Here is a 15,828-nt window from a genome sequence, read left to right on the forward strand (position 1 = left end):
CAATAAACAACTGAAGTTTTGATATTATTGCATTTTATTTATATAGGAAAGTTCACACCAGAGCTGTAATTGGTGATTTGGTCCCCATGGGTGACCAATCAGGATGATTCTATTGATTAGACATTTGTACAGTTATCTGAAATCAGCAACTATCTTCTCCCAATACATGAGCTTAAATCTGGTTAGTAGACTTTCGTCTACAGAGTTTTTAAATGCTTTTCAGCTTTTAGGTAATACCACGTCCGAAGAAGTAATATGCCCATTCGGATCAATTACAGCTCGGCTGTGAATGACACTAGTTGTTAATCGCCCTTGAAGATAGCTGCCATGTGGCAAGCCGAAACGTTGGGCACATCATTATTTCATTGGAGGTGATGTCATCCCAAAAACTAAGAAGTAGTCAACATCGTGTTTATTAAGTTCAAGTTTTTTTAGTGGTGAACTGCGAGTGATTAGTGTATTGACAATTGATCTTTTTAAGTCATTCGGGTTTTCTGAATGACGTAAAAAACAAAGGTCCTTTATACATCCAAAAAGTTAAAAATTTAAACAAATTTATAACTGAAAATTATAGCTGAAATTCCCGCTCAGCTTCTTTGTATTGTTTCTAAAAAGCCAGACCCGTTTGTCCAACCAACTTCGAAACTGTAAATAGTTTTAAAAACTTTTAAGAAAACATATGCCTCAAAGGCATTGACAATTATAAATCACCACATTCCGCATGGGACAGTGATTGGCTAACAATTACTCAGTAGGCCTACACAACGATTGTAATCACATGTTCACATTTTAAAGTCCTCTACACATGTATTTTTGATTTGTGAAAATGGCACAGTTTATTTTGATGTTTTGTTGTTCAGAAATGGATCATACACTGCTTATATACTCTGCCTGTGGTGAGTTTGAAACAGATTTTATGTTGCTTTCCAGTGAACAACAGTTGGCATCACTGAGTCCATATATATGTTAAAAAAATTTAAAAAATTTCTTGATTCGCAAGCTTCATTAAAAATCTGCCGTGTGGCGAATCATTAGTCTCCGTGGATGACACGTGGCATTTAATAATTGATGGCATGACGGGATACGGCTTTCCGGGATTATAAGTAAGCAATGACGAAGTACCAAAAGTATTTTTGAATTCTTACATGTTATAAGGTAAAAATTTAATCAACATGGCAAAATTTGCTTACACCTACAATATAGGTCTACGAAATTTCCTACCGGCTTAGCTATTACGAGAATTGAAGAAACACGGGGCTTCCAAATAAAAAAATGACTGCAGTAACTGATATCAATCCTATTGGACTTAGCGCTATTTTTATGGCTATATACTGACGTCCAAAATAGAGCAGTGAAAAAAATGGCAAACAAGACAGGCTTTAACGATTATATTGCAAACGTGTAACTATTAAAGACGTTAAGAAAGCAGCATACCATATAAAGAGTTCAGCAGTTGGCATAGATAGTTTATACATTCTTTTAACTAAGTTATTTATCCATTTACTGATGTATTTCCCATGTAATATTTTTTCTAGGAAAACGCCAATAATCCAGTGCAATGCCTGAAAAAACGCATACGTAAAGCTAATTCCAAAAAATCAGAAGCCTGCCTTTAAATAAGACTACCTTCCTACATATAAATTCACTGCCGTCTCTGAGGTACTAGAACACATAGTAGTAGGTACTAGGGCAGTCTGGTTTTCGTTCTCGTCACAGTACAAGCACCACGAGGTTGTATTGGCTATTGATGAAAAAATTACTACACTCACACTTTCAGATTTTAATACTGTTATGATTTGTTATTCGAGGAAAAGAATTCAATGAATAAAATTTTAAGAAATGAAATGGAGAGATTTGAACACTACCATCTGTTTACTTAACAAGGACTAAATTATTTGTGCTCTACAGAAACTATAAAGAAATGTTTGTGTTTTCGACCATCTACGATGGAACTTCAGGAAAATTTGTGACAGAAAAAAAAAAGTATTGTTTATATCCTGGGCAAGTTAATATATATTTTTATTTAGAAACAAAATAATTTGATTGGAATATGTTTTTTAAAACTAAGTTTGTGTGTTTTTGCTCATGTATTATGTTATTGACTCTTAAGATCCATGTTAGGATTTGAGGCACTTTTTGGAAATTAAAATTATGAGATTCGGATTTGAGACAAAAATTGATTCTAACCGTCACTAGGACCGTTAAGTAAAATATCAAGTCACTGCCTATCACAAGATCAAAAAAAGAAATTTTATTTCCACAACAACGGGTTTCTGAAACATTACAAAACAAACCCACTTCACTTATTGTAACAAAGTAAGGCCACATGGTTCACCCAGCTCACGACGTCTCGCTGGATTGTAGCTGAACACTCCAGCCCCGGCGTCTTCACATCTGTTCACGTGCAAGGCGAGTTCATAGGAAGTCGTGTTCACATGACGATAACTCATCACTTCTCTCTCACGTGGAAAACACTTGAGTCACCACACTCATCAATAAACCTTTGCTAATACAGGTGCGTGAATGCAATGGTCAGATCTAAATTGACATTTTTTTTCATCGAGGGTTAAAAATACATATGCGTGAAAAGATAAGCGTTTCGTAAAAAATTTTTTTTTTACATTCTGCCACTAAGTTCATGTAATGGACACGCATACGTTAAAAAATTAAATAGTTCCGTTTCCAACAGGTCAGTGACGTAAAACGCCCCGTCCTAGTGATTGACCGCGATGTAATTGACTCCTGTGTATTGAAAATATCTACGGGGAAAAACGTGTCTGTACATATAAATATACATATAATATAAACATCTGATATAAAAAAAATATTCATAGGCAAACACTGAGCGAGCGTCGCTTCACGTCTCCGGCGCTGCCCGCGATGTTCAACCGCCAGCTCTTCCCGGGCGCAGGCGACACAGCAGTACAGCAGTCCCGTGTTAGGCGCAGATCTCCGCCAACAGCCGTCGGTCGTCTTAAAGGGACGCGATCCGGTGTTCTCCGCGAGGATCTGCGAAGTGGAGAAGAAAAAAAAAATCTTATTGAATCTTGTTTGCGATCTTTCGTGGCCGAAGCATCACAAACGCCTTGGGCTTTTGAACGTTGTGGCCATGTCTTAGGCTCAGGTGTGAGTGTCCCTTCGAAAATTCGAGGGGTGTTTTTTTTTTTTAAGTACCACTTTTTTTTTTTTAGTTCGGCTGCTGCAGCGCTGCGGTCGGCGTGTGTGCCTACATCTATAGGCAAACCACGTACGCCATAACGGAAACATTCGACCGCCTTTTCTACGTTTGTTTCTGAGCATTTGAAATGCCTCCGCCGATCGAGAACCCCCTTCACCGCCGACTGTGAAGTACGCGCTGTGATTCGCCTCCTTGGTGCTAAAGGCGTGAACGCGGCTGAAATTTATCGTCAGATCAGTGAAGTGTGCGGAGAAAGCACTATGACCGATGGAACGGTACGGAAATGGGGGGTAACTAAGTGGGCGACCTTCTGTTATTATTGAGCATTTGGTGCAGAAAAGAACAAACGTTTTACAATTTTGTCGCTATCTGATGATCTGCAGTGGTCGTAAAATAAAGTGGTAGACTTCATTGAGGATGGGATTCGAAAGCGTATAGCCGCTATGAACAGAAAATCTGCACTGTTAACTGATTTTGTTTCCCCTGACGAGGCTACTTAGTGCTGAAGACTCTCGAACAAGTGTAAATCTACAGAGATTTTTTTTCCCGAAAATTCTCCTGGTGCAAAACTTGACCTAGACCAATTTATATATATTTTTGAAATATCAGATTTATCCCCTTTAAGGCATTATTAAGAGGCACGTCAAATGGACCTTTTAGATTTCTCAGCACGTAAAATTAGTCCCTTGGTATTTATTGGAGTGATAACATTCTGGATTAAGCATTCGACGAGTGTAACGAAAAATATTTTTTTTTTTAACTGTAGATTAGTCAACAGCGTGAATTAGGATTTTTATTTCCGTACTTTGAAAATAATTACATAATTTTTAAGGTTCAATCTATACATTACATACCATAAAGGCGAATCCACAATGTTTATTGACATATAATTGATTACGGCATATCCTTTTGAAAGACATCAACATCTGACTTCACTCGGGATTTTATAAATGTATTATCCGACCTACTTGTTAAGTTTTGATTACTAAAAATCGGATTTTTGAGTGAACAAAAGTTTTTTTTTATTTAACAAAAAAGAGGCACGAAAATGTATGTAAGGAAAACATTTCTTTGAGTTATTTTATTCATCAAGACAAATATGCCTATTTTTAATTATTGGGAGATTTCATATATGTACATATATATCTCAGGGTTCTAAACATTTATATAATAGAAAACTAATATAAACAGTTACTTTTAATGTTCTGACATAATTCGTAATAAATTGTAGTTTATTTTAAATTGATTTAAAATAACTTTTAAATTATAGTCAATAATATTATTTTTTTAATAAAAAAATAGAGCGAGTACAGAATAATTTGTGTGTTGATTAAAACACACTACCTTTACTCAAACCCTTTACCAAAGATTTTTCTAATTTTTTCAAATAATTTAAGTGGAAAAAAACATAAACTTACAAAAGTGTCAGAAGTCTATGTCCCAGTTTGACATTTCATCTGGAGGGATTTCAATTTCCTTTGGATAGGTGTCGAAGTTGGATGTATCCGTTGGTCCTCGAATCTGAAACAAAAACAACTGTAAAACATCCTTTCTATCAGACTATTCCCCTAATACAGAATAAATCCTAACAAAAATACCAGAAATATACTTTACTCAAAAATATATTCCACTTCTAAAATTATGTGAATGAATATAATTTTCTACCCGGTTACGTATCGTGCATTAAAGTATTTTACTGCCAAAAATTGAATATGCTAATAATATTGAGCAAATTACATATATTGTCTAAAATACAAATAATATTTATCACAGTAAAATATGCATGTTTGGTTCAAACAAACTCTTCGATTTAGAAATGTTCGTTTTGAGTGTTATTTGGGAGACATACACAATAATTAATAAAAGTAACTGTTTGTGGTTATATGGTAGCATTTCTAGACGTGGGACAAACATACATAGTGTTTTCTTTCAGAAACCATTTACTAAATATTTAATTTAAAACACATACATGTATAAAATTTCTTATAAAAGGAACATATTAGCCATCTCTGGTCATCTGATAAGAATGATTGAGGGAACCAAACGCACTCACTTGCTGAACAATTGGTGCCGCAAGAGTCCTTTGCTTCAAGCCGTCCCAATCGAAACCCTGAAACCATCTGCAAACATAAAATAATAATTTTTAAAGCAAGAGCAAGGGTTAACTTTGACAAAAAGGTTGAATTTTTTTAAAACTCAGCCCTGCAAAATTTCACTCGAAACAGTATCTCGCAGTAATAAATAATAATAAAAAACTATACAAATAAATAAACACACGACTAACCAAAATATTATGAACGGACGGGGAAAATTCATGTTTAATTTTTGATGATAAATTTTGAAAATAAATATCATGCAGGTACATAATTTATACTTTTTTTTTGTAAATAGAACTGAAATAATCATGTAAAATAACAGAGATTTGCAAATATGTACATTTACACGAAAGCAACTGTACCGCTATAAAAAAAAAAAAAAAAAAGTTCGCAGCAAATACTGAGTTCACGATTCTTGCCCAATGCATTTATTCTTTGTGTTGTCCCGGTACCTAACAATAGTTAAAAGTTATCCATGAACCGTTCCCTGAATAGCTTTCCAGGATAAACTGCGCACATAAAAAACAAACATAATAAAACAAAATATCGGATGGTTGAATATTCGTTTATATTTTTTTTTACGGTTTTAAAATAATTATGCTTGAAAAAAAAAATCAATAAAAATATAAAATTTTTGCACTAATATTTCCGTAACAAATACCCAGTATTATCTATCTTTCTTGAGTAGTGTTACAAACTGGTTTCCAGAGTAATCTTTTGTGAACGCACAGAAGAAGGTTTTTCTATTGTGCAATGTGGAAGGAACAAGTGGGACGACGAGCCGGGGGGGGGGGGGGGGGAGGAATAGAAGAGGGGACCCCCCCCCAAGGTGGGCGGCGCCACTCACTTGTGCTTCTTGATGTCGAGGATGCCGCTGCGCTGGTAGCCGAGCCGCTCGCTGGGCGAGTCGCGGCACAGCCGCTTGACGAGCGACTGCGCGGCGCGAGTGATGTGGCGCGGGAAGTCCACCATGTCGATGCCCTTCAGGATCAGGTTGTAGGTCTTCATGGGGTCGGCGGCGGTGAAGGGCGGCCTGCGGGAGGAGACGGCGCAGTGCCGAGTGTCCGCCGGCTTCTTTGTTTTTCAATTGACCAAGCAATGGGGGAGATTTTTTTGATTTAGTACGAATTCTTTGGACACACGCCAATGCAGTTTGGCACTGTCTCTCAAGGGGAAAAAATTTCATAAATGCTAAAATCACATCACACTAATATAAATGCGAAAGTTTGTGTGTATGTTTGTTACTCAATAACGCCCGAACCGCTGAAAGGGATTCTGATGAGATTTGGCATACAGCTAGCGCATTACCTGGATTTTAAAAACGTAGGCCACATATTACTATGGACTTCCATCCTTAATGGAGTGAAAAAAGAGGTAATTTCAATTTTTTATAACAGAAAATCGTAGGTCATGTACAGCGGCAGGCATTATTCGCGGGGAGGGGAAAAAATTCTGCAAGTCTATTAGACGCACCAGCGGTTTCTTCTTTGTGATTGGCGGCCGTCTGCGAGAAAAAGTCATTGCCTTATTTCGGGCACTCAGGACGCGGTTGCTTCCGCACTGAATCACTGTGATGGGTGTTGTAACAGTAGACATGTGCTTGAAAGAAACTCACCGAATCACGAAACACAGCTGATGCTACAGTGTACTTGGTTTCAGCTAGTCTCGGCATTTTTTTTAAACGAAATATGCATGCCCCTGGTCATAGACATAAAATAGTGAGTTTGTGTCATTTCTAAATGTCCGCCACACGATCATATAGTAAGGTCGGAAAAATTCCTATCCTTCTCCTTGGTGAGACCCGTCCGCTTAGTGGAGCTCGCGGTGGCTAGCGAACTAACGGCGCTAACAACAGTTCAGTTCTGTTAGCCGGCGGACCTCAGGAAACGTTTGCGCAGAAATACTCAGGCTGTTACATCCACCGGGGACGCTGATCAATAAACAGACTAACTGGTGTGGCATGGAGTGTCATTGTAATAGTTGTTTGTTGAATAATTTAGGTGACAACATCTCTTTGAGAATTTCGAAGTTTTTGAGTTTTATTTTTTTTTTTCAAGTAATTTTTGTAAGCGATGCCGCATATTTTAAACTTCACGATTAATTTAAAATGTAATTTTACACACACCAGTGTTGGTTATAGTGTGTGTTATAGAGAAACGTCAATAACGAAAAAAAAAAAATGAATACGCAAACACACACACACACACACACAAAAGGCCAAATCAGCCGATATAATAAGTTAAATGCATAGACCGCAGAGAGAATTAGGTGGAAGGAATTTCGTATGTGCTGTGATATTTTTTTCTGACTTTATCCTTCCACGGTAATTATCTCTGCGGTCTGTTCATGCAACTTAACGTGTTAATTATTTGTCCTTTATTGAGTTTTCTTACGACATACAGTGTAATAAGGTATGGCGTATGTCCAAAAAAAAATACTGCACGTGTGTGCTTCCATGTACTGGCCCGGCGCGACGACAACGGCAGACCTGTCCCTGATGAGAAGCCTTCTTTTCACAGACGAAAGAACCAAAACAAGAAGTTCCCCGAAGCTCATGCTTTTTTCCCCCGTATCTTTAATGCAGCTATCCTAACCAAATCAAACGTCCACAGTGTTTTGAAGTATTTATAATGTAGCTAACGTAACCTAATTGACCATTAGTATCCTTTTATCAACACCGCCATATTTATTTACAACGAACCAAAAAAAAATAACCCCCGAAGATGCACGATCGGTAGAGACCGAAAAATTTCGCGGGTTCAATGACCTCCAGGATAGACTCCAATATCCTCTACACACTCGGGCAAATGCCAACTGTTCACTGGCTGTTGACTTGTGAGTCGTCTCGACTGGGTGGCCTGCGATTTGACACTTCTATGAGTAAGGATCTCTAATTGAACCCTCAGTCCTCCAGATTAACAGTGAACCAATGACAGAAGCAGCACTAAGGTATAATTATTTGAATTTTAGCATAACACGAAATGAACCCGCGAATTTTTCAGGACTCTTAACGATCGGGAGTTTGGATCTCTCGTCCGTGAAAAGAAGGATTCCCGTCCCTGATTGGTTTGCCCTGTTCCCAGCGCACCCCGAGTCTCGAGGTCGACCGCAACTCACGTGCCGGTGAGCAGCTCGTGCATCAGCACCCCCAGCGACCAGTAGTCGACGGCGCGGTCGTGGCCCTTGTTCAGGATGATCTCCGGCGCCACGTACTCGGGCGTGCCGCAGAAGGTCCACGTCTTGGCGCTGAAGCCCAGGCGCTTCGAGAAGCCGAAGTCCACCTGCGGGCAATCGCGAGTCTCACACCCCCTGCACGTCCAAAGCCAAAGGCTTCTCCGCGTTGCGCGGTCCGTCACAAGCTGACCTGAACACTTTGGGACTCTCGCTGAGCGCGATTGCTTTCTTTCCAGCACGACGACACCACACTGTTCAAAACCAAACTACATTTACGGTCTTTGCAACGAAGAATTCACCTCTCCGCATTTTCGTACCTTTGTAAAAACTATCCCGCATTCCGACATCCGAGAGGTTTTTGCAAAAAAAGATTCATCAAGTCTTTTTTCCCCCAAATCTACCAAGACTGTCATTGTTGGTTGATTTTCAAATTAAGTAAATTACCAAAAAATATCCGTAACTGTGAGAATATTCCTGGATAATATGTAAATCAGTGTTCTTTGTAAATTGAAGGTAAACATTTTCAACGGTGCAGTTGGAACAGGTGTGAGAAAAACCGCGTTTCAATTGAATCTTGTACAAGATGTGACAGGAATTACTGTCGGGAGCTAATTGTTCAGATCAGCTGGCAAGCACCACATTTTCAAATTTAGCTTCGAAAAGCTGAAGTTAACCTTTGATAGAACATTCATAGAAGTTTTGCATAATATTTATTTCAATATTTCTCAAGATGTATGATTGCATCGATCAAGTATGTGTGTCAAATTGTCACAGATATAAATATTACTTTTATTAATAATATTACGCTAGTGTTCATAGCGTAAAATAATAAATATTTCAATGTCAAGATATTTAAAATATAAAACTTTAAATGAGATGTTAAATTGTGGGATGAGTTTTAGTCATTGTTGGTTTTTGTCGGTGTGGGATTTGGTCAAGGTGAGTTTTGTACGGGGCGAGGTTTGGTCAAAGTGGGTTTTGGTCTGGTTGAGTGTTGGTTAGGGCTTAGTATTGGTCAGGGATAGACCTAGGTATAATTTGAACGGGACGAGTTTTGGTCTCGGTAATTTTGGTCGAGGTGAGTTTTGGTCGAGGCAGGTTTTGGTCAATGTAGGTTTTGATAAAGGTGGCTTTTGGTCGAGGTTGGTTTTGGTGAAGGTGGCTTTTTGTCGAGGTTGGTTTTGGTGAAGGTGGGTTTTGGTCGAGGTGGGTTTTGGTCGAGGTGGGTTTTAGTCGAGTTGGGTTTTAGTCGAGGTGGGTATTGGTTGAGGTGGGTTTTGTTCGAGTTGGGTTTTAGTCGAGGTGATTTTTGATTGACATTAGTTTTGGTAAGGGTGATTTAATTCAGGGTAGTTCCAGTCTGAGTGTAACATGCTCACGAGCTTGACGTATCCCTGGCCGTCGAGCAGCAGGTTCTCCGGCTTGAGGTCGCGGTAGATGATGCCGCGTGCGTGCAGGTACTCGAACGCCTCGACGACGCAGGCCGTCACGAAGCGAGTGGTCAGGTCGTCGAAACAGCCGCGATCACGCAGGATCGTCCACACCTCGCCGCCCAGGCACGCCTCCAGCAGCATGTACACGTACTTGCTGTCGCGGAACGTCTTGTACAGTCTGCGACAAGGCCACATGGGTCACACTCAGTCAACATGCCAATGTGGTGGTTTTAGATGTTAACAAACCTTTCTTATTATGCCAAACGGTGTACAAACAACTGTGGAAGGTCTTTAATCCAACATGGTTGGAACCATGACCTTACCGGATTATCGAACATCACTATAGTAAGTATTAACGGGAACACCAATTGTTAAATCGCGAACTCGCTTGAAGACAGTAAACACAGTAGTGAAATTAAAACTGTGGCAAGGATAAACTCTGAGCGAACTAAAAATGGCGGCAGCGCAGTATTGTGAGAATCCACCCGAAAAAATCTGGCTCCGAGTGACTTGATTGTGTTAAGATGTGCTGAAAAATACATAGAATTTCGGATTAAAGACATTTAACTGCAATTGTAAAAGAACTTTGTCCGAGGAAGGACTCTTATCCAGGGTTATTCACTTAACATAGTAGATCTATAGGGTATTCACCTGCAGATAAAGAGGCTGTGGCAGGTCACCATGATGTTCACCTCACCTGTAGATGTAGAGGTTGCATCTCGTGTGGATATATAGGGTAATCACCTGCAGATGAAGGGGCTGCGGCACGTCATCATGATGTTCTTCTCGCTGTAGACGTGCTCCTGCTGCTGCGTGTCCACGATGTGCTGCTTCTTGAGGCACTTGAGGGCGAACGTCTGCGTCTTGTCGTACATGTACTGCACGAGCTCCACCCGCCCGAAGCCGCCGACGCCGAGCGTCGCCACCACGTCCAGGTCGTCCAGCCGGATGTAGTCGAACTCTGCAAGTCACAAGGACCCTCGCTCACCTTCGCACCCTCGTTGTTCCAGGGGCATCCCTTGGAGAGCCCCGCTAAAGCACTTATTTCTGCTTGTAGTGTGGTAAAGCTGTACTGGAGGAAAATAAAGGAAAATTTACAGAACAGTTCCGTGGTCCATTTTCAGAGTGGCAGCAAACTAAACTGTGGTAATAGCATGGCATGTTCGATGCTATAATTCTTTAGGCTCATTAGGGGTGAAATTTGAGCGAGCATCTGAAATTGCGCGCGCAACACCACCATGGACGGGGAAGTTTAACATGATGCTGAAACATCGAGGGACTGGTTGATCAGGTTACGCATATGTACTCCTTTATGGTCACCAACAGAGTTCGACCGTCAGCATTGTTAAAGAAACCAACTCGAGTATTACTTTATCAGGAATTTGATATTTAAAATTCATAAGCCAAATCGGCAAAACCATGGTAAAATTTAAGTTCCAGGCTGGGTTAAAAAAATGTTGTTTCGAAGAGTTAGATTTTCAAATTTTCTAGGGTGGAGACACTAACGACCTTTTCTCTGGGCCGGTGGGGTGGAGGGGGGGGGGGGGGCTCCCAGGCCACCTGTAGGGACCCTCCAGGGAGAAGACGGGCAGCAGGAACCCACCCTGCTCGGCGTCCGAGTAGATGCTGCCCGAGCTGGCGGGCCGCGACAGGCCGCGCGTCTCGTCGCCGTAGTCCTTGTCGTGCAGCTCGCTGAGGTCGCCGATGAGCTGCGCGAATGACTCGCGGTCGAGCGTGAGGCACTCGACGCCCGGGTGCAGCGCGATCACGCTCGCCGTGCGGCAGTCCTCCTTGAGCAGCGCCTGCTCGCCGAAGTAGTCGCCGCGCTCCAACGTGCGGATGTCCTCCTCGTCGCGCCGGCCCGGCGGCCGCTGCGTCACCTTCACGCTGCCCGCCGAGATGATGAAGAAGGTGTCGCCGCTCGCGCCCTGCCGGATGATGTGGGCGCCCGCCGGGTAGAACTCCTGCGGCAACGGGGGAACCGAGCTGTCTCCGCCTGACCGGGCCGGGGAGATCTCCCACCACAACCTCACACCAGCCGCTGCAGCAGTCGCCAGCACTGGACGAGCTCTTTCAACACTATCTACTGATACCAGTTAACCTTCTGCAGCTACTGGCAAACATTGGTTTTTCTTAAAGTCTTTTAATATTTACAACAAAAAAAGAACATATTTCCAAAAATTTCGATACCATTTTAATTATTTCTACTTTCATATTATCAATATGCTCAAAACTAACTACTCGATAATTAATCATATTTCACGAAACGACATGTCTGGGGTATAAAACAATGTAAGCAACTATAATGATAACTTCGATAAAGTTTTTAACAGGGATTTTAAGAAACATTTATGGAAACTTTACAGTGCTGTAACGTGATCGTGAATCCACAAACAAGTACAGGACCTAAAATTTTGCCTATGGATTAACTTTCTCGCTCGCTTCCAGGTGAAATACAGACTCCCACCGCAAATTTGGTCTCTTTCGTCCTAGGTACCTTCAGTTGGCTGCCTCACACGGTTGCTTCAGCCCGAAATGGTTGTTTCGGCCCCGCCGCGAGAGAGCACTCACCACCTCCAGCGCGTCGGCGATCTTGGCGAGCACGTCGCTGCTGAGGTCCTTGAGCAGAGGCACGCTGCGGAGGAAGTTGATGTTGTCCTCCAGGCGCTGGAGGCCAGTCCTCATCATGATCTGCTGGAACACGCGCCGGTCCAGCACCCACACCTTGGCGTCGTTCACCACTGCGCGCACACACACACAGCCGACCTTCACAAGTGCATTCAAGGATGTTTGTCTGCAGTCTCCACTAAGGAAAAAAAAAACACATTTTCAAATAGTTTTGACACATTAAGGCCGGCTTGCACAGTCACGACTTGAGACCAAGTGGAGTATTCTTCCATTCTATTAACCTGCCAATTTTTTTCTCGGACTTGACTCACCTGACTCTGCAAGCGGCCCTAAGTCATCCGTGATAAATGTTTTTTCCCCCAATAAGTAGAGGAACATGTTTTTCCTCGAAAAGCTTTTGAGACTAGCCGTGAGTTAAAACACTGCATGCAGCATCGTATGTGTTTCTCGTGATTGGTTGAAGGCACACGAATCACAGGTATTCAGTGCGAAAGCAAACACGTACTGAGTGGCTCGGCCGAATACTTGTGAACGACAACTACCAATCTCAAGAAAGGAAATGCTGGTGCGGACATACCTTATTGCAGATTGATGAGCGCTAGCATTAAAATAGTTTTGCCCCTAACAATAAACAATCTATTATAAAACATTGAGTAGTTGTGGTCTCTACACCATTCACATTATATTCTTTAACATATATACAAATATATATATATATATATATATAAATAAGAAAATATTGAAATTATAATTGCTTGAAATTCAATACTCATGACCATCAGTGGTTTTGCATTTTCTTCAATTTAAGGTATCCGTTCAATGGATGTTGAAAGATATGGTATCTTGCAAATGCATTCTTATAATTCTTAATGTTTCAATTAAAATTTTACTAATGTAGCCCGAAAGTTTATACTTTAATTGGCGAATGAAAGGTATCTCTCGTGGCATATTGTATGCAATAAGCTTGCTTTTCTTCTGTATGGTGAGCTCAATCATAGGTAGAGGAATTTAATGGGGGATATCCATGGAGGTTATACGAAGTGAAATAAAAATGGATAAAGAAACACGAATCTATTGTCGTCTATATTGCCTGTAACTGCCTTAATATGGAAAGTTAGACTCAGACCTACCTGGTTTATAACCTAGGTAGCAGCATGGCCACACTGGACTTAAAACACTGTAGAGGTAGACAACACAATTGATGGAGATTGCTTGGCTCGTGGGTTCTAACAGTGACAAAGTCCCAGATTTCACCAACGTTTCACTCGTCACTGCATTTGCCGTCTTCAGAATAGCAGTCCCATACCTACTGTTAGTCTTGGACACACTTTTTCTTTGTAAGTTCTCTCACCTTGGAGGTGAGCGTTTCCTGATTAGCTGTGGTCAAACAGAATCGTTCTCCCTCCTAACTGGCTGGGGTGGTTTTGTCCAATGAGAGATAAGCTTCTGAGATTGGTTGGAACCGTTGGCCAACCAGTCACATCTTTTATTCTTGTCAATATTGCTTGTTTTTTTAAATGATGGAATGATTCACCGTAAAGCAGAGTACTCTACGTTGGCCAACCAGTCACCTTTTCTTCTGGTCAATAGTGCATTTTTTATGATGGAATGGTTCACCGTAGAACAGAGTACTCCACACAGACGAAACGCAACATCACTTCAGCACCCTGATGAAGGGCATCACCGCCCAAGCTCCGGCAGTCCTCACCTCTGATGGACGCGGTGCGAGTGCAGTTGTAGAGGATGGCCAGCTCGCCGAACGCCTTGCCCGGGCCCATGCGACCCAGCACCTTGTCTTCCTTGATGACCTCGTACTCTCCCTCCGCCGACACGTACAGGTGCGCGCCTGCAAGCACACCGCGCACATTCATCCACCAGCTTTGTCAAGGTCACATCCCGCCCAGCGGCGTGGTTCACAACTTTACGGTTGAACCTGTTGAGAGCCTGCAGAGCATCTGAATGTACAGGACGAGATGTTTCAGAATTAGTGGTACACACATTGACAGGAGTCATGGAACGCATACAGACAAGAACAAGTCACCATACAATTTATGTTCGAACACAGCCATAGAACAATATTGATGCGCAGGTCACAGCAACAACAATTGTGGTCATATAAAACCCAAATGAATACCTCTGTTGCTGGCACCTTACGAGACATGCCTGGTGTTTTCGCCAATGTGCTGTGGTCACATCATTGAAGGAGTGAAGCTTGCATCACTGTCGGCATCCGTAATTGCCATATATTTAGTACAATGATTTGTGCTGATATAGAACTGTTCTATCACTCCCTTACACATGTATCGCACGAATTACGAAACATTCTGTATATTGTAGCGTTATTATTGACTACACTAGAAAGCACAATATTTTAAAGAGGTATCCTAACGAAGAGTGAAAATGAGATAATTCAATTCTCAGTATATAATTGAAATAAAACTATTTGTACATTCAGAAACAATTAGGCTGGTGTTCTTACATCTAACTGTTGAAAATTCTTAATTCACTCTTGATTTTGTGCTACGAAACACTGAAAAAATAGTTTTGTAGCCTATCTGTCACATAACTTTAGTCAAAATGGACCCTACCTTATATTGCATTAACAAATATTTTATGTTTTAAAAATTTAGGCTGTCACAAATTACAATGAACAGTTTGGCCGAGAAAAGATTTATTTTTACTATAACCACAGACATTTGGTCTACACTGACAAAATATTTTTCTGTTTACACAAAAATGTGTTTTTTTTTTTGAGCGCAGCTTTTAACTTTAATCTGATATAACCTTATTTTGCTCAATTTATTTGTTCAAGCGAACTATTTCATGCTGAGTTAGTGAGCTGCGGTTCCAGTATTATCAAAACAGAGCTTATTCGAGAAGTAGCATGGGACAAAATTAATTCATGACGTTAAGAAGTGTTTTAATATGGGTGACTTTCTTTCATGTTCGGCAATACAGCGGAAGGTATTTTATCCGGCACGCTCGGAACCAATGCCTTGTCGTATTGATACCTTTTACGGATCATCGAGCGTAAATTATCGTATAGACGGGAAAATCAAATGTGAAAATGTGAAATTGTGAAATGTGTAACGTAACGCAAGAAAACAGAAACACTGTACTGAATTGAAAACCGACAGTAACAATGAACTCCGAGGAAACTAAACACGTCGATAGTGCAGTACTGCGAACCTGGCGCGCCAAGGTCAACAGCAGGGGATCCACCCTGATAAAACATCAATGCGAGCGGCTCATTTGGTGCCGGATAACAGAACGCAGCGAACCCTTTAATGCACGATTAAGGACCTTCAACTGTAATCAA

At 41.1% G+C, this 15,828-nt stretch overlaps 1 protein-coding gene across 2 annotated transcripts in view; it reads right to left on the reverse strand.

The window, feature by feature from the left end:
• Window positions 1–2,228: 2,228 nt before the first annotated feature.
• LOC134533088 (cGMP-dependent protein kinase, isozyme 1) overlaps window positions 2,229–15,828 on the reverse strand; it is a 145,261-nt gene continuing 131,661 nt past the window's right edge. For both annotated transcript variants that reach the window (XM_063370327.1, XM_063370328.1), the window contains 10 exons: window positions 14,218–14,355; window positions 12,453–12,622; window positions 11,485–11,845; window positions 10,626–10,842; window positions 9,828–10,059; window positions 8,392–8,555; window positions 6,122–6,307; window positions 5,232–5,298; window positions 4,597–4,699; window positions 2,229–3,009 (listed from right to left, as the gene is read on the reverse strand). In XM_063370327.1, the coding sequence (XP_063226397.1) occupies window positions 4,604–4,699; window positions 5,232–5,298; window positions 6,122–6,307; window positions 8,392–8,555; window positions 9,828–10,059; window positions 10,626–10,842; window positions 11,485–11,845; window positions 12,453–12,622; window positions 14,218–14,355 (1,631 nt within the window). In that variant the 3' untranslated portion in view covers window positions 2,229–3,009; window positions 4,597–4,603. The remainder of the gene's footprint in view (window positions 3,010–4,596; window positions 4,700–5,231; window positions 5,299–6,121; window positions 6,308–8,391; window positions 8,556–9,827; window positions 10,060–10,625; window positions 10,843–11,484; window positions 11,846–12,452; window positions 12,623–14,217; window positions 14,356–15,828) is intronic.

The sequence above is a fragment of the Bacillus rossius genome, chromosome 6, assembly GCF_032445375.1.
Source record: "Bacillus rossius redtenbacheri isolate Brsri chromosome 6, Brsri_v3, whole genome shotgun sequence".
Lineage (NCBI taxonomy): Eukaryota > Metazoa > Arthropoda > Insecta > Phasmatodea > Bacillidae > Bacillus > Bacillus rossius.